The sequence below is a fragment of the Sphaeramia orbicularis genome, chromosome 16 (genome assembly GCF_902148855.1).
Source record: "Sphaeramia orbicularis chromosome 16, fSphaOr1.1, whole genome shotgun sequence".
In the NCBI taxonomy this organism is placed as follows: domain Eukaryota; kingdom Metazoa; phylum Chordata; class Actinopteri; order Kurtiformes; family Apogonidae; genus Sphaeramia; species Sphaeramia orbicularis.
In genome coordinates this window covers 38,009,837-38,037,741 of record NC_043972.1, presented here as the reverse complement: position 1 = coordinate 38,037,741, position 27,905 = coordinate 38,009,837, and the positions used below count along the sequence as shown (strand labels likewise).

The 27,905-nt window shown below is 37.9% G+C and overlaps 1 protein-coding gene across 1 annotated transcript in view; it reads right to left on the bottom strand.

Moving 5' to 3' along the window:
- Positions 1–88: 88 nt before the first annotated feature.
- Positions 89–27,905, bottom strand: part of tmem145 (transmembrane protein 145) — a 54,577-nt gene continuing 26,760 nt past the window's right edge. Inside the window, exons 6-15 of the mRNA XM_030157248.1 lie at positions 19,968–20,052; positions 19,507–19,578; positions 14,920–14,988; positions 14,113–14,193; positions 13,725–13,803; positions 10,209–10,302; positions 8,222–8,394; positions 7,380–7,500; positions 6,811–6,999; positions 89–2,732 (exon numbers count right to left, since the gene is read on the bottom strand). Coding sequence (XP_030013108.1) covers positions 2,496–2,732; positions 6,811–6,999; positions 7,380–7,500; positions 8,222–8,394; positions 10,209–10,302; positions 13,725–13,803; positions 14,113–14,193; positions 14,920–14,988; positions 19,507–19,578; positions 19,968–20,052 — 1,200 coding nt within the window. The 3' untranslated portion in view covers positions 89–2,495. The remainder of the gene's footprint in view (positions 2,733–6,810; positions 7,000–7,379; positions 7,501–8,221; positions 8,395–10,208; positions 10,303–13,724; positions 13,804–14,112; positions 14,194–14,919; positions 14,989–19,506; positions 19,579–19,967; positions 20,053–27,905) is intronic.

The following is a 27,905-nucleotide window of genomic DNA, read 5'->3' as shown; positions in this document are numbered from 1 at the left end:
ACACACACACACACACACACACACACAAACTTTGCTTATCAACACCAGCCAGTATAATAATAATAATAACACACACAGGAAATGCCTCTAATAAAACCATATTTTTTTTTATTATTTTGGCAAAAAGTGTATATGTACAGCGTATTTAGAATTGTCATTTAACACCATTAAAATGCATTTGAACGGTGCTTCAGTGATGTGCTCTTAACCAGATCGCTCTGAGTAGCCTAAAAGCTGTGCTGTTTTCTCTCATGCATACATAATCTCTTTGCTTTAAGTTCACTCTCCGTGTGTGTGTGTGTGTGTGTGTGTGTGTGTCAAAGTCCTGTAATCTTACGTCAGTCTACGCGAGGTTGAAGCAGTGATACGGTGTCAGTAAGCCTGTCCGGTCGTCTCAGCCCCACGTCTATTTATTGAGTCAGGTTATGGCAATCGGAACAATAGGCAACAGCAGACAAAATGGCTCACATGCCATATATAAACCAGACATATAATCAGAAATAACGACTATACTCTAATTCAAGTATCATTCGGTTTCACAGACTAAGTTATACCTCTGACTACACTCTTACACATGACACACCACAGGCCTAACACCCTAAAGGACTCCATTACAGGAAGTTTGCCACTGACAAATCTGTGGGTTAGCAGTTGTTTACTACCATTTTTAATCAATAAATGAACACATGAACCGTGCGTTCTGGCAAAAATGCAAAGAGTCGAATTTTTGTTAGTGTCCTTCACTGATTTTTGGAGGAGGCTGGTGGGAAACGTAGTCTTCAGTGACACTCTTACACCTTGACTCTTTTCAGCAAATGCGTTGACTCAAGCTCGATAACGTTCCCCAAACTACCTGGGCAGTCGATGATATTTTCTGACTGTATTTACAGGTGTATGTGTGTGGAATACTACTAGATGTGATGTTAATACAGGTGTCAAAGCAGTCTTATAAGGTGACATCATCACGAATAAATAGACTAAGACCAGGAACATTAAAGTGCTCCATGCAGGACAGACAAAATGTACAGTTGTGTTGCTGTTTTCACAGTTCATCTACAAGGCTTGTTTTTTTTTTTTGTTTTTTTTTCTTTCATAATAGCTCAATGTTAGGGGCTACAAAACTAGGAATATTTGTTCAACCTTTTGCACGGTAGAAACATTCAAGTGCAAAAAGCTGACAAATCCAGTATTTAGGTACTAGACAGGGGTGAGGATGAAGTTACTTATTATAAAAAAAAAAAAAAAAAAAAAAAAAAAAAATGCAACCGCCTGCTCTTGAATCTTGGAACGTTTGGGACGGAAGCCAAAGAGAGAAAAAGACAACAAAGGTGTGGTCTTGCAGTAACTTTAAAATCACCCCTGTCCTTGTGCTGTATTGCATCAGTACATTCACCAACGTCTACATACACAGAGAAATGACATTTTCGAGCAGGCATGTTCTGCACTTCGGTAAAAATTCAACTAAAATTCGCAATATTATAATACTGGTTTTCTATTGAGCGTCAGACAGCACGAGAGGAATCTGATCAGAGTATCAATAAACTGAATTTCTCCATTTAAAAATATACTGAAGCCTATTGTATGTATTTACAAAAGTAACACTTTCAATACACACAATAAGCAAATATTGTATGGTCACATGGAGTACATATATCACCTTTTTGGACAGGAAGTACAATACAAACATGCGTGTTTTACGAGTACCTAGAAGTGCCCACAGTAAACGTGACATTTTACATTTACACATCAGCATATCAATCCAGAATTACCAGCTGCAAAAAAGGCATATAATATAAATTAACCCAACAGACTCCATAAAGTGTAAAAAAAAAAAAAAAAAATGCCAGTGTTTTATCAAATGCGCCAAACATTTTGACAAACACATCTTTTCTAATTAACTAATGTGATGGTGTGATATTTTTAATGGTCACAGCACCGACTGGAATTTAATGACGTGGAAAAACCCCCCCATCAAAACATATTTCTTCGTTTGGAGTAAAAACTTAAAAGTATACAGAGTGGCAGCTCTCTCCATTTTTAGCTATTTACAAACTCTCCCAGGCACACCATCAATGCCTCATGAATGTTTGAATAAAACCATTTCAGGATTTTGTTCGTTTCCGCATCGTGCACAGCTATCATTCTATTGCTCTGGCTACATCCACTTTGTCATCTTTCTCCCTGTGTGCCTTTTACTGGTCAACATCAAATATTTATTGCTTCTTTATTCTTTTAACAAGCCCAGCACTCCTATCTCTCAGCTATTTCCTTGCACTCGTCCATTCTGGTTATTTCCATTCACAGGCAAAGAGGGACCGTTTAGGGACCTCTTTTCCGATGACTTGTCATCTTCCGTCCACTTTTTGGCCGCCCTCCTTGTGTCTTCAAAGTAACACCTTGATTTCCACATTCAGTCTTTCTGTGTGTTGTATTGTCAGTCTGCCTTCCTCGTCTTTCCGTCGTCCCCCCCCCCCACCACCACCTCTGTGTGTGTCTCATGCCTTCGTTCCGAACCCTCCTCCTCCTCCGCCGCCCTGCATACTGAAGTACTCAGTGAAAGAAGGGAGCCGCGGTGGCAGCGGGGGTGAACGTGAGACCGGGTGAGGGGGGATCGGAGGCGGGGGCAATATCGATGTCAAGTCAGCGGCAGTGGTGATGATCTTCTGCTCGCTGTTCCTTGGCACCTCTTGTCCCTTGCGGGTCACCATCTCCTCCACCGTCTTCACTGGGTCCTGAGGAGGAAGACGATGGTTTTACATGTTTGAACTGATATGAAATTGATGTAAACCAAAGTAATCCATTACTCTGGGATTAAGACAAGCACAGCGTGGATCTAACAGATGGTACCGCTCATCAGTTATCAGTAACTCTATACCACTGATGCTTTGACCACTTCCTCTGGGGTTCACTGATGCAGTGGTGCTTATATAGGTCAGCAGGTAAATGACACAGACGTACTGGGTTTCCTGACCTCCAGACCTGGTTTAGTTAATGTTAGCATCTATAAATAATCATTTATAAAACTGTACATCTGTGTTTGCAGTATGGCTTTATTATCGAAACCATTATGTTTGATTATGGATGTTATTAATGGGTTAAACTTAAACTATTATCTCTGTTACTCAGTCTATAAATGACATTGTTATAATATATGGGAAAATGCAGTAATTTTGTGTTAAATTTTTATTTAATTCTGAAAGGTTATTCCAGTCATCCTCCAAATAACAACACTTACTTTTTTAATGCACTCAGACTTTATCAATATTTTCGGTTTACTCGTTGTGGAACATAGCCAAGTAGTTTTACTCAAGTGCAGTCATTTGTTATTTACATTTTTTCTATTTTATGCCACATTGCTTTAAACTACATCTCAGAGGTAAATGTACTTTTTACTCCTTTACTTGACGTTTCAGATCATCACATGGCATGTTGTCCATCTCCAAATGAGTTGATTTCACATATGACTAGGGATGTCCAATAATATTGGCCCACCGATATTATTAGCCTGATATTGGCATAAAAATGTAATATTGATGAATATTGTTATCGTTTTTTTTTGCCTATCATTAAAACTGGTAAAATAATTCCTTGATTTCGCTGGCATTTACCAACGTGTAAATGAAGCATTGTTTGCAGCTGAAAGAAATGTGCAGTTTTCAAAATTGTACAGTAGTGTTGCAACACTGTAATAGACTCATGGAGGGAGGGAGAGAAAATAAATAAATATGGCATTTTTTCCACAACTTAAGTTTAAGTATGTATTCTTTGCACAGACAGTGTTTACATTTTGAAAGCCTTATTGCATTTGAGAATGCATCCAATGAGGCATCACAATAAAATTAGGCATGATGTGTTAATTCCATGACAGGAGATATGTGATGTTACCTAAAATTAGTTTAATATCCCACATATATCGGCAGCGGTATCGGTAGATATCGGAATCGGAAATTAAGCGTTGGACAATATCGGCATATCGGTTTTTGGCAAAAAAGCCAATAACGGACATCCCTACATATGACTCTTTTATGGGTTGATAAAATTATCCTAAGATCCTAAAATTATTATAAGAAACTCTTAAAATTCCCTCTTGGACTTTTTACATGTGTCTACAAATCCATCTTATACTTAAAACATGATATTTCAGGATCATCCTGACAGAAACACACAAAACACACAAAAAGACCCAAAAATAAACTGAAAAGTTTTGTTTGCTCAGGGTCAAAGGTCAGTGTTACTGTGACCACATGCATGTTTAGGCTAATTAATGTCAGAAAACCTTTAGAGAATTTCTTAAAATTTGACAGTGACTCAGGAAAGAACTAATTATATTTTGGTGTCCAAATGTCATGGGTCAAGACCACTAATTTAAAAAACTAAAGGCTGCTAAACTAAAAGGTTTGCCACTTATTGTAGGTAGCTAGTCATCACATTATGATGCACAGATAGAGGGTCATATGACCATGAGACGTGGTTCTCACAGTGACAGTACAAACATAAGATAATCTAAGAATATAATACATTGAACTACCGACAGCATATAAACGAGTTCAAATAAGCTCAACCTTCAACACCTACATCACTAAAATACAAAATAGACATTAATGCAGCTGTAAAATGAATCCAGAAACATTATATATATTAATAATATACCAACAGGGAATGTTGTATTGCACAATGACTACTTCTACTTTCCATCCTTTAAGTAAATCTTTCTCATAATACTGAGGTACTTTTCCTTAAGACAGATTCTGAATGCAAGACATGGTGTAGTATCAGTACTTGTTCTACCATTTGTATTTATCAATAACTTCCTTCTAACTTCATTTAACACCCAAAGACCTAAACAGCCACCAGCAACCTAAAGCATCCACTGAGCTGAAATGTTTAATAACTATTGAACCACAAATCATGTCAATATATGCAAACAGTTCAGGTAAAATGTGGTTTGTCATCTTTTCATGGTTATCAGATATGACAGTGGATGTAGATGCACGTTTTTAGGTTCAGTTAATGATATATTTTGCTAAAAAAAAAAAAAAAATCACTTTCAGGGTTCCCACTTTTTCCCTGAAATTTTTTTCCAGGACATTTTCAGCTGCTACAGAGACAAGTTCAATCACGTCATACACTAATCAATTTCCCTGCCCCCCTCATTCTTTGGAAGTGTTTTTTTTCTACAGTTGTAACTTGCATTTACTCACATTGTTTCTATATTTATTACTCAGAGATTTGATGTGCAGTCTATGGCTATAATTGATCTATGAAAAATGATTATGACAAATGTATCATAGAATAAAGCAAACACACTCACAGATTACAGCGTAGCACTTCATTAACATGACAAACTGGAGTTACAATGTTCAACTTGACAATTCCCAACTCAGCTTTCACTTCTCTCTTACTTGCTCTCCTGCACGTCCTCTAAAAATATTTATATATTTTCAATAAATCACTGAAAAACTATTTCCTTTGTTTCATCTCAGTTTAGGCACACATGGTCACAAGGCAGAGGGAGGATAAATAATTTTCTAGGATAACGTAACTGTTTCCAGGACATTTGACCTTTTTTCTCATTTCCCATATGTTTTCTATGGCTGGAAAATGGGCTCTATGCACAGCCCCACTACTAACTGAACTTAAAGCAGCTCCTTTATTTCCTGTCTTTCATTATTAGACACACTGATTAATCCAAGTGTGCCTGACCACAGTCGTCAGAACAAGAAGTAGCAGGCACACCGGGATTAATCAGTGTGTCCAATAATGAAAGACAGGAGATAAAAGAGCTGCCTTAAGTTCAGGAAGTAGTGGGGCTGTACGTAGAGCCTATTGGTCAATCACTTTCCAGGTTTTCCAGGACACGTGGGAACCCTGACTTTCTTCAGTTTTCTCCGTTCTGATATAATAACCTTTGAGATTACTCTGAGTTTTTATGAACATCTACATGATCAGTACCTAATTTTCACAGGAAAATTAAAAATACTGAGGATAATATTGTAATAAATGGTGATAAATCACTTAGGAAATGTTAAATGTAGAGAAACATTCATTTGGATATCACCACAAGGATAGTTCTAGGTTTAGGATACTGGTTATATTATTATTGCTCTTTGTTTCTTTTCATTCGGGTATTGTTATTGTCTTACCATCACAATGCACTTTATACAATGAGGCTTTCAAAGACAAAGGCACTTGTCTGTGTAAATTAACCTCCCCTTGTTATGATTTCATATCATCTGTCATGTATTATGTCGCGTTTGTTCTAATCCTCTGGGTTTTCATGGTTATTCCTGCTTGTGTCTGCGCTTTTGTATCAGCATAGTTTGGGATTCAGGGCTCATATTCTGCCACGTGTTATTGTACAACATGAAAAGCAACTTCCACAGATTTGAAAGTTCCCCAAGATAATTCATCACAGCAAACACGACACCTTAATTTGGTCTTGTCAAACTTGCCATATAATCATTATTTTGTTGTACCCAAATGTTTTTCATATCAGTGCATACGTTATGTTACGCTGTGCTTACTGTCATTCAACCGTCGCCCACAGGAAGAGATAGAAATTTCCGCCAAGAAATAATCCCTCTAAATATGTTGCCTTACACAGTCTGCTGTAATGTTACACTGATGCATTATAATTAGCTGCTTCTTTGTTAGATGAGACAGCAGTTAATTTCAGGGTAGATTTGAGACGGGAGGGTTTGCATCTGAAAGCAGCTAAAAAAGATTGCGTTTACAGCCTTTTGGACTCTCTGTTGCTTCTGCCATGCTAAATCTAGGATTAAAACCATACATGTTAACATGTGTACTCACTGATTGGATAGAAAAGAGTTCGGTAAAGTTGGGTTGAGAATCTCCGAGGAAGGAGCTGTTTCCATAAGCATGGTGTGGGAAACTCTCCGCCCCCTCGCCCCCTTTCGGACTGGACAGCAAGATCCCAATCTGGGATGTTCGAACGTGATATGGGAAGTTCTTATTGGCCGCTGAAGGTCGTGTGATAATCTGAAGGACAGGAAGATAAGAAATTTGATGATTTAAGCTGATACTAACACAGGAAGAGGCAGGTTTTTAGCTGCACTGTATGTACTTACTCATATCGAAAGGATATAAAGTACAAGGGATAAGTGAGAATGTTCAATAAATGCACTAAGAAGAAATATAAAAGGAAATTTGTGTGAGTGGTATGGCCCATTAGTAAAGAACAATGCGGCCGAGGTAAGGAAGAGGTAGATAATGATGTGTCGAGACAATCAGCATGGGGGAGTTATGACTCAAAGAGAGTGAATAATGTATGACTGACAGTGGCAATAATGACTCTTGAATAACATGAACTATGTAGAAGTGCAGGGGTCTGCATGTGTGCATCTGTGTGTGATACGAACAAGGAAGACGATGTGAGCGTAGAGGTGGATGCCGAGCTGAATGCCATTGACGATCTTCTCACGAGCCCAGCGGGGGATGCCAAAGTTGGCGATTAGAGCCATGACTGGCACTGCAAAAAACCTGAGGAAGACAAGTGAGGAGATTTAAGATCATAATGGAGAGAAAAGACATTAAAACAAAGAGGGATGAGAATAGAGTTAGACACTGAGAGAAGAGAGGCAGAAAGAAAGATGTAAAGAGAAAGATAAAGGTGGAAAGGGAGAAGAGGAGAGGTGTAGATAATGAGGCAGGAGATGGTGGTAGCAATAAGAGAGAAATACAGAGATAATATTAGTTTTTGTAATCTACCCTTCATCCAACTCATGCCATTACACACACCCAGCAAAGGAAAGAAAATCTCAGCAGTGTGTATATATGTGTTTCTTAGGGCTGTGTGAAATAAAAACAGTGCTTTCCAAAGCTTTAAATGATGAGTCTCTTTCACATAAAGATGGGAGTATTAATTATTCCAATAGACAGGGTCTCATTTGCTGAATAAAAATAGATATTTTCCTCTAGCAATCATTCACTCAAGTGCAATTATCTCCAGTGTGAGCAGAGCACTAAGGTTGGAAACACAATGTTGTAGAGGGGTAGTGCAAAATAAACAGCTTTTCATTCCCTCACCATTAAAGCATTAGCTATCTCTTCTTCTTCTCTAACTTTTTTACAGAGCCGCATAAATTATTCAAATTGAAGAGACCTCAAACATAGAGACATGCTTTTTTCTATTCCTGCAATCTCTAGCCTAGGTGCTATTATCAGCAGTGAGGGCAGAGGAAGGAAGCTGCGCAGGTCTCACCATAGTGTGTATGTAGTGAAGAAAGGGACGTAGAAGGGCTGTTTCTCAGGGTAGTGTTTCAGAGAGACCAGCACGGCATAGCAGAACCACACATAGGCCAGCAGCTGCAGGCCCATCAGTCCGTAGCCTGCGGGGCTGTCATAGGCATACAGCACTTCACCTGGGTCAAAAAACTGGCACACAGACAGAAGACGTTAAGCCAAGATGAATGCACACACATTTATAGAAATGAGTTTTTTCAGAAAGAAGTAAAAGAAGTGTTGATTTGCTTGGCTACACTTTATCGTCTGTGCCCTAATTACTCAGACGGATCGCTCATGGTGCAGCTGATGCACTATGATGACCGAGCCAAAGCTCAGCTTGTAGCCTTCTGCGTGAGTCTTTGACATTGAAACTTATCAACAATTAGGTCATTGGCATGCGTGGGCACAAGGTAGAGTGTGTGTGCATGTGTACGTGCATGTGCAGACACTAGAGCACATTTTACGGTTCAATGACTGGATAGTGTTGACCATACAGGGTTACCTTTGCTACATAATACATACGGTACGGCTCAGTGTAGAAACTGCTCCGAACTGCACAAGGAACACATTTCAAGTCTTCATTTCAGTTCCAATTGTAACCTAGTTTGGATTATTTTTAGCAGGTGCTCCCCTGAGTTTAAGCTCTTTAATAGAAGGGACTATGTAAGAGGGCAGGCGGCAGATAAATTACACTGCCTCATATCCACATATTGCAGTGTGAGGGACGGCCATAGGCTTCAGTGTTAAATATAGCACAGATACTTCAATTGCACAATTCCCACAGGGTCATTACCATGCTGTATTCAACGACTCTAATCCACCATCCCTAAATGTGCCATCATTACATCTCTCCGTGCTAAAGCCACTGCAATATGCAGATGTATGGATCTGTAACATTCCACACTGTGTTATTAATTCATGAGCTCAGATGCGGAACATTACAGTGGTTTCTATGTTGCCATGCAGAACACACAGACAGTGAAACTAATGACAGTGGAAATCCCACAATATTCATGACTATATCTGCAAACCTAAAAAAGACAAATATGCAATAATTACAACTGCACCCTGTTGATACGGCGCAGTCTGATCATTCCTGTCTGGATCCATAATGATGTAAATCATCAAGAGATTTCTACACGTTTCTATCATGGACTTGATTGATATTCATAATTAGTCATGTATCAAAGTAATGAGTGACTTGACAGAAAAAGCCATTACAGCCCACGTTGATCTGTGGGCTCAACCCTTTCATAAATATTTATGGAGATTATTCAAAGAGCTGAAAAGAGCAATAATATGAGTACATGTACTGTGTCAAACCACAAATCCTGCACACAGTCATACCAGGCGAAAATCATGTTGTATCTAAGTTTAAAAAGCCTGAACTTTGAGTTTAAATGTTTTACCATTCTGATCCAAATATAAACGGTAATGGTTACAGTAAAAATCTATTAGTCACATTTATGACAGCAACAAAGTATTATTTTTTACATTGTTTTAAAAACAAATATAACAAGTGGTGCCAGACACAACAAACCCTGCCTCTCGCACATATTTCACCCATTTTAAGTAAATGGGAAGATTTTTAAAAAATCATGAACAATTGGAACTTTGACCTAGCTTTCCCAAAATGTAATGACATCTAATCTTAATCACTGGCAGTTTATAAACCCAATTTGGTATGAATTCAACCAATAGTTTTTCTGCTAAAGAAACAAAGAAACAAACAAACTGAACCAAAAACAATACCCTTTGCCTCCCTTTCTGGGGGTGGGGTAATAATGACCCTGGGGAGCATGCCACCATAATCCACCAGATATTAACAAATCCCATGTGCTCAACTCTAAACTCAGTCAAATTAGGTAAACTATCACACACCTAATTTAACCGATAATGGAAATATCCATTCCTTGTAGTTTCGGTTGTGCCCATAGTGCAGCGTGGGTCATGTGTTACTGTACCTCAGCTTCATAGATGAACAGGATGACGTAGGTGATGGTGTAGACTGTCATGTAGATGCTCAACTTAACTGAGCCGCTGTGACTAATCCTCGCCCTGACACACACATAAAAGGACAGAGGTCACAGACATGTTAGATACAGATAAGAAACAAATACACATGCACAAAGGGATTCAGGAGGAATCTCTTGGTCTTTTACACTGAAGTAGAGATTAATCTATATATAAGAATGTAATGATTTCTGAACTTTAGATATACAGTCAACAGACTCCTGGCTGGCCATGGCAAACTGCATGAAAAGGCTGAATGTACTCTTACAAGTGGAAATTAATGCTTTTTGTTTTTGCACAGCAGCAGTCAATAGAAGCATTTCAGAGTCAAGCCTTCATCAGTATTTCACTCATCCTTTTGGCACAGACTAATTCAGCACCACACACCAGAGAAAGCATATCAAAGTGTTGGACTAGTTATCACAAAGCTGTCAACTTATCAGTTACTGCTGATAAATAGCCATGTTTTTAGCTTGATGGCTGTGCACTTTGAAGTTCTTTTCACTGGGGCTTTAGGAGAGTTTCAGGAGTGTGAGAGATCACAGAATCTCTTCAGCCCAGAGGAGGATGTAATCCTAGCGTCAAAAAAGCCATCTTAAATCTTGCAAGCTCACTTTTTTCACTACAGTTCAGTTTGGAAAACATCCACTGAGATTCAACCAAGCCTGAAGCAGGACCGATCATCAAAATACAGATGTATTAAATGATGATTCAACACCACTCAAAATGAAACTGCCGCACTGGTTCTTTAGGTCGTAAAATGCTTGTCACTGTGCAACTGCATAACCTTTTTTGGATTAAATTGGATTTTCAACATACTTTTTGCAGAAATTTTAACAGTGTTTTAAAACAGCTGCTCTGTTTTTTTCCAGGTTGATAATTTGAGTCTGAAATTGAAACTGAGAAACTGCAAAAAACAGTGACAGCCAAGCTATCAGGGCATTTGTCCAGTCAGGTGGAGGACAGATACATGCCGATGTTCCAGCAAAAGGACAGCAGTCATAAATCATCTATTGTGCATGTGATCTGAAATGATTCCTGTCGCCAAGCAAATGTCTATTTAAGCTTGCCAAAACACAAAGAATGAACCAAGCCTTGTCAGATGGCTTTGTAGCCTGACGTTAACGTTACAAATGATGCAAAAACACACACACCATAAAGTTCAAATCAAAGCAGCTGTGTGGGTCTCGATAACATAACTGGGACTCATGCAGGAAGAGACACAGAGTCTGAACAAATTTCCTCATATTTGTTTATATTCATGATTTGTTCTTAATTTGTTAGAACCCACTGATTTATGGGAAAAATTCAATGTTTTCTTAATTTTGTTCTTATCATACATCCTAAGAGAAAGTCTAATTTTAATAGTCCACAAATTATCTTTCCTGAATGAGGAAACATAGGTGGCAAATCTGCAGAACATAAAAAATATCAAATATGTGATCAAATTCATGTTATTATTTGTCTAGGATTAATGATTGGATTATATAAATTTTGGGATGAAGAAATACTCCTAGATCCCATTTCTGCGTACTACTACAATTACTGGCCCTGTAAACAACTTAAGTTGCTGTTTATATTCATGTCTTAACAAAATACATGTCGTGAAAACTCTGAAGGAATTTAATAAAAGTATTAAAGAGTATTTTTCAGTAAAATATTAGTTGTTAGTCAATTGACACATTTCATTCTTGTAAATAATTTCTAGTGACAAATAAACTGTCTTCACTTACAGATTATTTTCAGTTGTGCTGAATATTGAACAGAAAGAATTCATACAGAACATCATAATGTCAGAATAAACTTGACCTTATAAAATGTCATCACATCATTATTTTATCCTACTTCTTGTTTGAGTGACATTCTTCATAACTAGGGGTATGAATGCATTTTGTTTTTAGATCATAATGACCTTGACCTTTCACTGCAAAAATCTAATTACCATTTGTGCTAAATTTGAAGGAATTCTGTTAAGCTGCTCTTGTGATACAGCAAGACAGATGGATCGGACAGATGTACCCATGGATAAAAACACCCCTCAGCCCTGATCGCTAGTACTGAGGCATAAAAATCCTTACATATGAGGATGTAGAGATTCAGAAACTGATACACCTAGAATGTGTGACTGGACACCTGTCAGCACTGCTTCTCCAATTATTTCTTGAAGTCTTAGGTTTATTTGTGAGACCACCGTCTCCTCCTGTCCTCCTCCAGTTGTCACCATGAAGTGCTTGACATTTACAGCATAACAAATGTTTTGTGACCAGCCTTGACTGTATTTTTTTTTTTTTATTATTAATTAGCCAACACTGACTAGGCCTGTCGCAATTATACGTACTGTAACTACCCCATTACACCGAGGTAACTCTGATAATGATAATTTTCTACACTGACTGATTAAAACAGTTAGGTGAAAAAAAAAAAATTAACAAATATTTCTTTTATAGCTGGATGGATAAAAATATTGCTAATCATAATTATGTGTATGGCAGTTATGTCTTGATAAGTAATGTTTATAAAATGTCAGGAAATGGTCTATTCAGGAAAAGTTCTTCTCATAACCCGAGATGACATCCCCAAATGTGTTGCTTGGATGTCAACACAAAGATATTCAGTTCACAGTCACAGCAAAGAAAAATATACTGGAAAATATTCACAATTGAGAGACTGTTTTTTACATTCTAAACTCAAAGTAATACGAGTCAAAAACTCAGATTAATCTAATGACAATTAATTGCCGTGTCAAAGCATAATATTGCACCAGCCCTAGCATTGTTTATCTTGTGTGTGTATATATATATATATATATATATATATATATATATATATATATATATACATATATGTATACACACACACACACACACACACACACATATATATATATATATATATATATATATATATATATATAAAAAAATTTATTTCACTTATTTTGAAGGCACTGCTTGGGAATGCAAGTATTTGCACTCAGTACAACACCTGTTCTCAGATGGTGTTTAGGGAGCATTAGTTTTGCTAATAACAAACAACTGGCAACATGTGTTCATTTATAACCAAGTGGGATTCATCATTCAGTGCACCTGAGTAAGAGCAGATTTAGATGGATAAGAATGCCTGGAGTGGGCTTCTCTTATTTTTTACCTTCTTATCAGACACTATGTGGAGAAATGCTGCTACACGAAGCCCAATGGACAAAAATACGACATCTCAAACATATCAGGTGTTCATCCACATCATAGTCGATGCACTAAGTGACTCTGTGAGTGACATCTAACATTGTCATGTCATGAGATACTGTTATGACTGTCACTGTTAGGGCTGACAGTGAGGGACAGTGGCAGCATAAACACGCCCACACAAGGTGACAGGCTTGCTTAAACAGAAACACACACTCTGCAGCCTCAAAAAAAAAAAAAAAAAGAAGGCACACACACACAAGCTGCAAATAACTGAAAACCCCCCACCTGGTGACAGTGAAACCTTTGCCCAGCAGTATGAGCATCAGAAGGAACACCAAGAAACTGACGGAGAACAGTAATTTCCCTGGAGACAGACAGAGATAGAGAGACACAGAAAGTGAGAAAGAAAAGACAGAGGGGGTAATTAGGTTGTGGTTTCCGAATCTGTGCTATCATTGGGGAAAGATAAAAATCAGGTCGCCACACACACATATGCGCACACAAAAATCATGCATGATTCTGCCTCCGTCTGTCAAACCTGCTATTATTCTCCTTCACCCACGTACATCCATCATTGTCCACTCATTCACTCTGCTTTGGCAGTGAGTGATTATTCCAGACACAATGTCAGTCCGTCAGTCAGTCAGCCAGTGGCCGATGCACGAGAACTCACCGAGTAATTTCAGGCTGCCGGTGCCAACTCCATCTCTACCATACAGGCCCCAGTAGACACAATGGAACAACAGGCTGAGCACTGCCAAGAAGGAAAGATGCATAGAATTAGCAAAAAAGACGGAGAAAATGGGAAGAAAGGAGTGAGAAGAGTGGAGAGGAAGTGGTGAAAGTCAAAAGGTGTGAGGAGGAGATAAAAGTAGAAACAAGAGGGAGATGTTAGAGGCCAAATGAAGATCAAGAGCAGATGTTACAAAGAGGGGTGAAGAGACAACAGAGGACACAGGGAGAGAAATTGGCCAAGTAAAGGAGAAGAACAGTGAGACCAAGAGGAAGAGGAATTAAGGAAAAAGAACCAGATGAATAAAAGAAAGGCTTGTTAGCAAGAGAGAGAGAATTTTAGAAGGGGAGCATGAGAATGGAGAAGGGATTTGGAAAGGCAAATGAGAGAAAGGAAGGCAAGATAAGGGGGGCGAGGGAAAAAATGAGAGGATAGGATAAGACAGGTGAGGGGATGTTTGTCAGCAACAGCATGCTCCACTGAACACTGTAGCGCAGCACGGCTGTTGGCAATAGTTCCTATTCAAAGGCTAATAAGGCCGATAATATCTCCGGTCCTGAAGTGGGGATTAAGGTGCGAGATGCTGCATCCGTGTGAGAGGCTCGTTGTTATCTTGCATCAGTGTTTGTGTGTCGGATGTGAACAAGGGCGCCTCCACTCATCTCTATGCATGAGTGTGAGTGTGTGTGAGGTTGCCCATTTATTGAATGTGTACATTGAAATGTGTGTGCACATAGATGCTCTTACCCTCCACACCTGCTGCTGTCATAAACATTTTGTAGGTTGTGTGAAGAAGCTGTCTTCCCTTCAGATTGTCTGTAAGGAAAAAAAAGAAGAATGAGATAGAGGTAATGGAAAGGTTCGTGTGTGTGTGCCAGTGGGGAAAGAGATAAAAAGGATGGAGATATGCTAGCAGATGGTGAAAGAGAGCAAGAGAAGTACAGAGAGAAAAAGAAAAGAACAAGGGAATAGGCAGCCATTAATATGCAGCCTTCCTGAGGTGCCTGTCTCTAGATGAGCTCTTATGCATTTTCTCCAATCTCCCGCTCTAATCTGTGAGGAAATATTTTTAATGCGTGTTTAAACAGGCAATTTTATTACGAAAACACTCTGACAAACAGCATTGGCTCCGGGGGGAAAATTACGGAGGGAGAAAGGGTCATAAATGCTCACATGCATCCACAGCTGTCCTGTATAACCACAGGCATGGATGGGAATTCCTCTAAGGCTGTCCGACGATAGTTCATTTATCCCAGAAATTAAAGCTGTCATCATCTACTTATGCTGATGTTTGATGATGTTTAAACATTTTTCTCAAAATTTACACAAACCTTTGACATGAATTCAGTTATATTTCATTTTAATACAGGCATAAAAGTTTCTATAATGCCTCTTTCCTTTCTTTGCATATTACTTGTAGTTTAATATTCATTGCTTCATTTTAGCTAATTAATGTCTAAACCCCAAACTCAATAAAAACCAAAACTCAATACTCCATACACAGAGAAAATGCTATTAATATATTACATTTAAAGCCTTTGGCCAACAATCACCCAAAGATTTTCTTGAGAAACCAAATGATGCCAGGCACAACAAACCCACCCCTCACTATTGTAGCTTATTTTGGCATTGATCCAGCTGATGTCATCATGTCTATGCATGTTCTGATATGAGCATATCAATGGCCTCTATATATGTGCCAAGTTTGAAGTAAACTGAAGCAAAATGAATGTTTTTTAGACATTTGAAATTTCCCCCATTATAAGTCAATGGGAAAAAAAAAGATTTTAAAAATTCATAAAAAATTTTAACTTTGACCTACTTTTCCCAAAATGTAACCACATATATTCTGCATCACTGGCAATCTATAAACCCAGTTTGGTATGAATTCAACCAATAGTTTTGCAGCTAAAGTGTTAACCACCAAAGAACGAAAACCAAACCAAAAACAAAACCCCTTGACTCCCCTTGGGGGGGGCAGGGCAATAAGTCAGATGCCTCTGCACCTCATTAGTGTTTTGTCCTCTACAGAGCACAGGGTTATGACATCACATGCCACTTAAAATGGCAAGGTCGAACGGCTCCCAATGGAAAACCAGCCAAAGTACTTTTACATGTGATAAAAAGTGTCAGTAAAGTTTTTCTGGAAAATCTTTCAGTGGTCACTCTTTTGAAATTCTAATTGTGAATTCACCAAAATTCCATTTATTGCTGATCTGTAAGAGTGGGAGAATAAATCTCAGGGCAAATACTGTGTCTCTGCATCTTGGGAAAAAAATCAGTTTTGTAAACACTTCAAGTGAAAAATTCTGAGAGGAGTGATTTATTGGTGTGGGTCCAGTCTCGTCCTGCATGACATAAAGAAAACATGCAATGTGTGATAATTTTAACATTATATTGATGTGACTGGCAATAAATAAACAAATACCGTCTGATATATACTCTGGGCACCAAACAGTAGCTGACATCAGCTCAGGCTTCATCTGATCAATAGATGTGAATATCCACATATCCAGACCTCCATGTAGTCGAGTTTTTTCTTTCTTGCTTAAGTTCATGTCATGATACAGATAAAAATATAAGTCAGCGTTAATGAAATTCAAATGACTGGTTTCATACAACACATTACGTTTTGGAATTAACTTTAAATATTTAACATGTTAAAATGTTTATATCCTGTGTCCGCTGACCTCGGAGTTGGGCAGTAGTGTCTCTTCAGGTAGCACCATTACTAGTTTAATTACATTTCACAACAACACAAAAACAGACCTATGTGTTGCTTCTATATGAGTTCTGTTATTTTACACTTCCTTTTTTTCTCCAATAAAGAAATAAAGTAATATGATCAATTACACCAAATTGCACCATGTGAAGCCAAACACTATATATATATATATATATATATATATATATATATATATATATATATATATATATATATATATATACACACACACACATACATACATACATACATACATACATACATACATACATACATACATGAGAAAACCACTGTTAAAAACATATATCTGTTTATCTGTGTAGTACTGAACTGTGGAGTTAAACATTGGAACTGTTTTTCATGAGAGTTTTTGAGGTTTTGATGCACTGGAGCCATAATTTGCATAGCTTCAGCCCCAAACACTGAAAATATATAAATACTAGACACTTCTCCCACTTGCTGTAGTTATTGAGGTATGCATATGACTACTATGATACCTGTAAATAATTACTCAAATTATATGTGATAATATAAACACAATATTACAATGATAAACTAAGTGTTATTACAGTTTAAGTGTAATGATTCTATGAATTAAGTGTGGCGAACAGTGTCTAAATGGTGTGGATGTGAAACAAGGAGAGTTCAAGAACATCCATGAGAAAGAGAATCACAAGATACTTATGCAAAACATATGAGGCTCTGAAAGGGTTAGTTGAGTTTTTGTGCTGATTTTACCACCTGAGAAAGGCCTGCCAAAAGAAAATCAATGTACATTTACATGTGCGTTATATTGCAGTCATACAGTCTGGTTCCAAAAAGGAACTGCAGCCCTGAAGTCTCCTAAAGCTCCCAGAGTTCAACAATAAAAAGAGCCAATCTGCAGTCTGTGCTGTGTCACTGCAGAGTTTAATACGTTTTTTTTCGAATTCAAGCCGAGTTAAGTTAACTGATCGAAGCAGTGGTTTTATGAAGCAAAATCACTGCCCCCTTGTGAGTCTGGTGGTTCAGAAAACAGTGATAAAAACACCTCAGGTTGACCTCCCAGAATATGAACATGGTTTGGCAGAATCTGGCTGAAGGGCAGGAGGACGGAACACCTCTGATTACATTATTTTCACAAATTTCATGATGTAAAGTCACACTACATCAGTACAACTTTACCATATTATGGTAGGGAGACTATGAAAGGTTCTGAAATAGGAAGTTGAGCAGTTTTCACTTATAAAATGTATTTTTTATGATTGACATGTTATCACTAGCATTGATGTATTCATCATCATTTTATCGTAGGATTCTGTTTACAACTCAAAAAGCATGTTTTAGCATTTTGTTTGATTTTAATATCACATGTCATTGTCAGTCAAATTCAGATGATCTAATGCAGGGGTGTCCAATCCTAGTCCTCGAGGGCCGGTATCCTGCATGTTTTAGATGGTATCCCTCTTCCAACACACCTGATTCAAATGATAAGCCTATCATCAAGCTCTGCAGAAGCCTTATAATGACCATCAGGTGTGTTGGAAGAGGGAAACATCTAAAACATGCAGGATACCGGCCCTCGAGGCCCAAGATTGGACACCCGTGATCTACTGAGACCGGATGCTGTTTTACAATATGTTATTAGACACAATTAGGGTGGCACAATTAATCAAATCACAATTGTAACTGCAATATTATTAGGTGCAATTAAAGGAGTAGATTAAAGAGGATTTAGGGTTATCTACGCTAATGGGTAAAATGGAAAAAAACACAGCTGTTCTATGGTGATAGTTTGGATTTAGTGAAAGTGAGCAGAAAGACATAAAATATAAAACATGTTCTTGCAGTTGCCATTTAATGCTATTCTATTTTGTTTTTAGACTAGTTTTTAATTGTTTGAGCTGAAAACAATTTGCATATCAAAAATTGATTATCTACATATTTTCCCTTTTTAACCAGGTAAGCATACCCAAATGGAAATCAACAATTGCAATATTACTTTTTCATCAAATTATGTAGTCCTAGACACACATGCAGCTATTTTGCTTCACAAAAAAAATGCAGTGTGGTGGAACTGCACAGTAAAGTGCATGCTATTTCATCATGTCAGGCCAGACCTCCACTAGGTTCAAATTCATTGCACAGTACAAGTACAAAAGGAACTTTTCTATGGCACACATATGAATAGGAAAAACTCCCATAATAAGTGAAGGATTTTGGGGTAAGTAATTCCTTAGACCTTTTTCTCCTTATGCACTCCAGGGTATTTGAGTTGTAACCTTCATGTGACAAAGTCACTTCACTAACTTTCAGGCTACAACTACCTTCTCCATTCAACCGTTCACCTTTACACGAAAGCCAAACCTCGCTCTCACCATCCTCTCACTGCGACTTTTGTGTTACTTGTGCAGCGATCTGACAAAATCCACACCCCTGGGAGAGCAAAGGTGCACGCTCCACCTTTACTTATTGCAGAAACATGAGAACTTACTCCTATCCCATCAAGAAAACATGCAGATCTTATTATAGAGCTGAAGACAGAGGCACTTAATAACTACTATAGGCTTTCTAAGTCTGGATGACAAGACAGAGAAAGAGATATGGAGAGTGGAAAAGGCCGTACTTACAGGCGAAGTAGCAGGAGAGGAGGAACACCATGGAGAAGATGACCAGGAATGTGATGTCCGTCTCCAAGATTCCTATGATAGACAGGTGATGAAATGATATTAGAATTCAAATAGATAAAAAGGAAAGGTGAAAAATGGAGAGAAAAGGAGCACAGGAATAATTGAAATCAAAAGCAGAAAATTCAGGGACAGGGGGAGACGGTTACATTAAAAGGAGAGAGAGCAAGAGAGAGAGGGGGGAAACATTGAAGATGTAGGAATAATTCATTTAGAAGCTACCTTGGCCTCTTCTTTTCATCCCTCCCTCTCAGTTCATCTATCATCATTAACTCATTCAGCCGTCTTTTCATTATTGTAATTTGTTCAGTTCAGTGTGCTTTATTGGCCGTGCTAAGTGGTGTTGGCTTGTGCCATCAGCAATTCATTCTATAATCTCTCTCTTTCAGTCTAATCACTCTTACCGAACTCATCTGCAGAGAAATGCTTTGTCCAGAAAGACTTCCCGTTGGTTAGATTCATCTCATACTCCAGCTGCAGGCCATCTCCCTGCAAGAGGGTGGAGAGAAAAGAGAGGGGAAGCAGGTGAGATTAAAACGATTTTTGATCTGTGCAAATGCTTAAAAATGTACAGGGGAGTTTTGGAGACAGCTTTAAATAGCCGTTAACTGTAGCAACCCCTCCTTTCTTTCTTTTTTTGATCTTATTACTATTTCATGGTTGACCACAGAGACCTACAGCACATTTTGAATGAAACATTATATTAATTGGACTTAAAGTACAGACTTCACAAATAAACTGTCATCAGTATATTTGTGAAAACATTTTCAGGATGAAACACCGGCACATCCATTGAATATTTACACATGAGAACAATTTTAGACAGGAATTCATGAATAATTAGGATTGTATGACTTTTTCACGAGTGATGGTAATGAACAAAAATGAATCCTTCATTATTTCAATTAGGAAGAATAAAATAGAACAAAAAATAAGAAACTGCCACAGTGTAATCACCAGTACAGAGCTGGGATATATGGAAAAACTCATCTATCACAGCATAGTTTTTATATCGCAGTAACAGCATATACATACGAAAAGACAGTGTAATTATTCTCTAACTTCAATTATATAAGTCTTTAAAATATGAATATTGTACTTTATCACATTTACTTATTTTCTTTTATTTCTAACTCCCATACCAACAAAATAAAACTTACAAAAGATGACACTTGAGTTAAAAATGAAACAGTTAATATTTGACATAATAACTAAAAATAAATTTAGATAATGAAAGCTTTATGATTCTGAATGTGGATAATAACTTAGAATAAAATACAGTATGCAAATGTCTAATTCTACCTTCACTAAAAAATACAACCAACATTTTCAAGGTTCACTGCTCATATTTTGTTATGCACATTGCAAAGCAGCTGATCACACAAAAGGACAAGATCCTGCACAAACAGTATTTTCAAATCTTCACTGGTAGACACACTTTTACAACCCTTCCACATATGCATCAGTGCACCCTATTCTCCCTATTTCCAAGCTCCTTTAATTATTTATAAGCTAATATAGGTGTTTGGTGAAAAAACAAACAAAAAAATCTTAGCACCACCAAGAGTTTCATTTTAGCAGTATCGTTTAATATCACCTTGCTGCACCTGCACCACACAGAAAAAATTAAAATATGACTAAAATGCACAATCATGGTAAAAACCTCTTACGTTGCTCATTGGCTGCTGTTCATAAGACAGTTTTGCTTCTCTAAGCTCATTCATTCATCACCTACTGCAGCAGAAAACATCCACTCATGTCCATTCCTCATATTAGAGTGTCATGTGGGTTGAATCTACAGCATCTGTATTCAAAGGATGCACTGCTCTTCTCCGTTGCAGCATCTCTTTTCTTGCATGCAAAGGGTGCTTTAACACACATATCATGCCTATACCACAGCTTTGCATTTAAATAGAACACAGGTTTCTGCGCAGGCTTCAGTAAAAAAAGAAAGAAAACATTCATATCCCTATGGAGAAGGGTATGCTGTTGGTTTAGCTGCTCATTGTAATTGTGTCATATAGTCAGCCTGCCTCCCAGCTGGCCTGCAAGTGCCTCAGGATCCCCTAGGTGTGTGGAGGAAGTTGTAGAGAGAAAAAAAAAGAATCCAGGCTGTGAGCCTACTGTGCTGCCAATCTGAAGATGACCCACATTATCGGGAAGGATGGATGGATGGTATCCATAGCAACACTTTTCTTTAATTTAATGCAGAAGATTCCTGTGTTAAATGATTTATCAGTTCATGTATCAATTATTTGTCAAGCTTATGTATATGTATCATTCTGACATAACTGTACTACAATTCAACATTTTGTAAAATAGGTGTAAGAGTTAATATCAGGGTATGAAAAGATGCAGAAAACATGAAATACCGTGTTTAAAAGGAGAATACCTGTGTGGTAAATCGCTACCTGAATGTTAGACAAACAAACAGTGGAGTTGGGGAAAGTGAACAAAACAAATGGAGAATGGGGAGAGCAGAACAAGAGAGAGGGGACAGAGATGGGTTGACAATCAGAGCACAGAGAGCTCATTTCACACACACAAGTTCAAAGCCAATGGAGTTTGTGCCTGTTGCAGTGGAGCGAGGGGAAGAGAGAGAAGGAAAAAAAAAAAAGACTTTGATTTCATTTGGCAGCCAGAGACTCCATCTCACTCCCTCTATCAAAAAAGGGTGAGAAGCATAGAGCGTGTACTGCCACAAAATCAATATAGACACAAAGAGCAAAGAGAGAGAGATAAAGAGACTGATAGATGTAGAGAGAGAAAGTAAAAAAAAAAAAACAGGTGGAGAGAAAAGGGGGGGATGAGGAAAAGGGGTAAGTAAGAAGTGAAGGAAAGTAGACGCATTTCACTGTGGAGTCACTGGATGGGTTAGAGGTTGGTTTTTGCTTTCAGGTGTAAATGTCATCCACTTTTGATATACTGAACAGATTTATCACACACTGAGGGTGCTCGTGCAGACACATCTGTGCAGACTCATCTGTACACCTTCTGCTCCCCTGGGCTGGTGATAACTGCCTTTAAAAGCACCTCTCTTTTGAGAGTGTGATCTTGACTGTGAAATATAACTGTTTGCTTTAACCTACAGTTGAGTTCCCATTGATCTAGTCTAAACCTACTGACATTTATGTTCTGATTTAACTGTCTCTACTCCTCTGGGAAAACTTTTCACAAGAAATGAATGTGGCTGCAGAGATCTAGTCCCATTCAGCCACAGGAGCATCAGTGAGGTCACAGCACTGATGTTGTACGATATGTCCTGGCTCGCAGCAGAGACTACTTTTCGTTCCAAACTTGTTTGATAGCAATGAGGTCAGAGTCTGTTTCAGGCCTGTCAAGCTCTTCCAACAACGATTTCAAAACTCTGAAAAACACCTCTCTATAGGCTTGACTTTTTGCACAGGGGCACATGTCATGCTGAAACATGATATAACCATCCCCAAAGTAGAATGGAGACTTCTGTCTTAAATGTCCTGTTGTGCTGGGACAGTTCTATTCCCTTAACTGAAACTCAGGGCCTTAACCCAAACCACAACGTCCAGCATCGCCACTGAAATGGAAAACTCTTTTTTTGCATGCCGTTTCATCACATTTTACGCTATTTCAAAACCACTATAAACTGTATGCACTCAGTAAATATACCTGCTCATTTTGCCTTAGATCAATGCATCCATTTGTGAATGCGCTGACAGACGACAGTGAAAACATTATCCTGCTTCACTGGTATGCAGGGTAAATAAGCACCAAACTCTTATTGAATGTTCAACCAAATGGGTGACTCCACACAGAATTGACTATAACTGTTAATTGTGCAAGAAACTGCACTGAGTTTCCACACATCCACTCGGCTCGATGTGTGTCACAGTGTTTCTGAATTCTAAAGGATACTGTGTAGACCATGCACATTAATTTAGTATCATTCAAGCCAAACAATGCTCAGAAATTTGAAGAAAGAGATACACAGATGGGCAGTAACTCAGAGACAAGTATGTGCACACCAGCTTTCAGCAGGTGGTGTTTGCATGAGCCAAACAGTGTGTCGCAATTTGAACTGGTCTTTGTGAATTAGACGGTTTTTGCAATGACACTCATTTGCATAGAACAAGGCCAATTTGGTGCCAAATGTATGAATATTCCCTAATTTCCGTCCATGCAGATGAAACTGGATGACAGTTTGCAGTGAACTCTATACTTTGCAGGTGTTTTGTGTACAACACACAATATTTTTGTTTCATTTGCACCAGTTTTGCACTCACAAATGCCATGCACTCCTTTTGTGGATCTGGCCCACAGTGTGTACCTTCTGTTGAGGTCTCTCAGTCAAAACAGTAATAAAACATGAAGCAATAGATGTTGTGAAGAAGCAAGGAATCATGGGGTTGTTGTTTTTAGAACCAGTGAAAGTGAAAATTTATATAAAGAGGAGGTAAAGTTTTATTAACAACATGTTGAATTATATCCATACATGCTGTATCATTTGATACAAATACAATTGTCTGAGGTAATGTTATATGTTAAAGTTTTATACTAAATCCTGTTTAACGCTGTAATGGACCAGCTCCCCAGTTCTAAAGGGCATCATCCGAGCAGAATTTCTATAGACTGTGTAAGCTGATGATGATGAATTTCACCTGGCTTCGAACTGCTTTCATCCAGACCTCTACTGCTTCCTCTGATTGCTGTGTGGCTCTTGACCAGAAAGCCCACTTAACCAATTGCACCTATCAGCCACTGTCGATAATGGCAGCTTTCCTCCTGTTGATATGCGCACTTGGTGAATCACCAGGTTCTACTTTAATGGCTTGAATAATGCCGTAAGTGGCTGCTTGAAAACTATAGTGAACAGACAAGAACAACTGATAAGAACCTTATAGATGTCAGCTTAACTTTATACATCACATGGAGTTCTTGCAAATAGGATGAATATCCAAAATGTACCCTTAAATACAGTTTAGATATTTACGTCTGAAAAGTAGGAAGGAGATCAGCTACATGTAAAATTTTAGATTTTAAAAAATTCAACATGTTGAGGGAGATAAAGGGAACATGATTCCACTGACAGGATATGAAACTACATTTTTAAGTTTTGGATTTCGCTCTTTTTGAACATTGTTGGAACCATTTAAAACTACAGAAGCCCTGCAGACCCTGCAGAAGAGAGTGCAGACCTCCACCAAGGCAGATCATCACACACACACACCCCATCATCATCAAAATTAAATCATTTGCCAGTATCAACATTTCCTGAAAATTTCATCCAAATCCATCCATAACTTTTTGAGTTATCTTGCTAACAGACAGACAGACAAATGGTAAATATGAACTGAATATGTCACAGTGGCTGTGTAGATTTTATTGTGGATATTTTGCAATAATAGTTTTAAGGTAGAAATAATATACAACGCGAAAATTATAGAATTATGTTGGTAATGTGAGAACACTGTGTCCTACCTATGAACACAGGCTAATTCACCAGAAACAGGGTGCTTGGGCTTTATCCACATAAAAATTTCAGAGTTTTTCAAAACTGCTACCCCCCCAAGACTTTGACTTCATGTGCTTTTATACTTCCGTGCCTACTTTTTTGGTTGAGATTGTACATGTTGTGTGTAGTAGAAAAGTTAATTTTAATAAATGTATGAATGACTTAATGCATAATTCAGAGGAAATTATATTTTACTGACCGAAACATTTTCAAAATTTATGAAAATCACAGAAGTGCATGAATATCATACAAACAAGTTTTACTGGAATCATTCTAGTACCGACTGGTTACTGAAATTATATCCAGTGTTTTATATGCTTTCCTCATGTATTTCTCATATTTACAAGATTATGTGCCTTTGAACATATTCTAAAATTTGACAATGAGAAACTTTTTTCCATACTTTATTAAGACTCGCACAGAATTCCAGACCTTGCAAGGTCTCGAAAACAGTGTTTCAGAGTTCCATACTTTTTAAGACTTTCAAGACCAGAGCAAGCACCCTGAGAAAGCACCAAGGTTCTGAGACTGGAATGGAGAATGGAACCCGAGCTAGAACCACAACTGTGTCTGTCTAAAAGCACTAAAAGAATGTCACAAATAACAAATAAGGACATCTATCCAATCCAATCCAACTTTATTTGTAAACCACTTTAAAACAACCACAGTGGACCAAAGTGCTGTACAGAAGAATAAATAAAAAACAAAATAAAAAGTAAAATACAAGGATAGATTAAAAGACAGAGAATAACTGTACAAAAAAAAACAGTGCTGTACAGAAGAATAAATAAAACCTAAATAAAAGAATAAGTCTAATAAGTCTACTAATCTAGTATCTAATCTAGTAGACATCTAGTAAAAACACTGATATTTCTTCCCTATTACAGTGACAGTGTTGTTGTGTGAGCACTGATGAAATGTTAGTGCACTTCTACACTGTTTCCTCTTTAATACTTTAAATCACAAGAAAAAATGGACTGAAAACTTGTCAGGTGAAAAATTTTGGTCATTTTGGGCCAACACCTATCAACAGCCAATCCAATTTCAACGCCTCCATGGTTCCTTACTGAGGTAATTTTGTGTCATTAACAGCAGTTCTGCTCTGCATAATAATAAAGCAGAAATTGATTACAACCATTCCAGGCTTACTATCTCTCCATTAATGTTTGAAAGAGACTACAAGACTAAATGCCTCATAAAGCAATGCTTAGACAACAGTTTCTGGGGTCGATGGTAAGCAAAGAAACCATGTTATTGAGCTGTACTATTTTCCATTTATTATCAAATGACTGTATTGCATATTAATTAGTCCTACTAATTGAAGAGTAATCAATTAAGCAACTGTATGAAAGCATAGCGGCAAAGCAGATAAATATGTATCATTTTGCTTTTCAAAGATGAATGTATGATGCATGGGATCGAAGAGGGAAAGCTTGGAGAAGTTTCTGAAACTAAATAATTACATCAGTAGTAAAGCTGGAGAGAAAAAAAAAATATCAATCTGCAAATTTTAGTGAACTTAGGTGACCTTTGCAATTTACCAGTCTTAAAAATTGTCATAGTGGCTTCTAGAGGTCCTCTACACAGTAATTTAAGATGATCTGAATTTGATTTATAATGACTGTCTTTTTCTCCCCTGATAAAATAATTATTTGCAGCCTTGAGGTTTCCTGCTACAATTAAGGGAAATTGCCTGCAAATGTTAAATAATGATCAACTTAACATTTGATCATTTTGAGTGTAAGTCTACACCTGGGGAATTAGAATAGAGCGGTTTATGAGCTGAGAGAGATTTAGACCTACTTTAGCAGAGGTAAAGACTTGCAGAAACAAGAAGAAAAATAAAAATATGTAGACATGGGATGTATGTAATAACTGAGAAGCAAAGAAGAAAAAAAAAAAAACATTGGAGAGAGAACAGAGAGAAAGAAGAACATAATTAGTGACAAGTGGATCGGCTAAAGCAGGAGATGTAAATATGTAAATGAAATGGCAAGGAGCTTGTCACAGATCGATGACAAAGAGCAGAAAAAGAGCTGGAAGTAGTCATCATGAACAACAGAGGTAGGAAAGATGGAGAGGTGTGAAAGTGACAAAGAGGCGAAACGCCAAGCAGCAAGAGAGGAGAAAGGAAAATTGGCTGCAGAACATGTCGTGCATATCTGCCCAGAAGTGAAGGCGAGCTTTTATATGAGTCCAACAACATTATGCAGTGTGTCTGTCAGCGCACACAAAACTACACTCCATGGGAAGCATCCGTTCTAATCATATCCCCCCTTCAGTCAGTGCTCTGAACTGACAGCACAAAAACAAACTCACAAAAAAGGAAAAAAAAAAACGCAAGGACATGAGTGCACACAGGCTCAGCACAGATTCATGACTAGGAGCAGGGCAGTGATTGTACTAGAATGTGTGACACTCATTCAGCATGAATTATATTGACTCTCACCAGCTTCCACAAACACACCTTTTCCTAGGATTCATCCTTGACTAAAGCCCCTGGTGTAGGAGGATGTATCAGCACTGAGCTGAGCTACCATCATTATACAAAATCATGATTTTTTTTTACCAAATGCCCTCATCTAAACTCACATCAGCAAACAACGCTTTGCAGCTACTACTTTGCTCTTTTTCTCCCGGCACACCATTAGCACACCACTGAGTCTTATTATAAAACAACACAATGCTTAAAAGTTCCTGAAGCTAACTAATCAATAGGCTACAGAGGAGCCCTTGTAGCACAGTTTTTACACAAAGTTGCATATTAACAGTTGCTGCACTTTGTTGGGCAAAGCACTATAAAACAGAGGAGACACAGTTTGTGGCATCTGGAGGCAATTCAGAGAGACACACA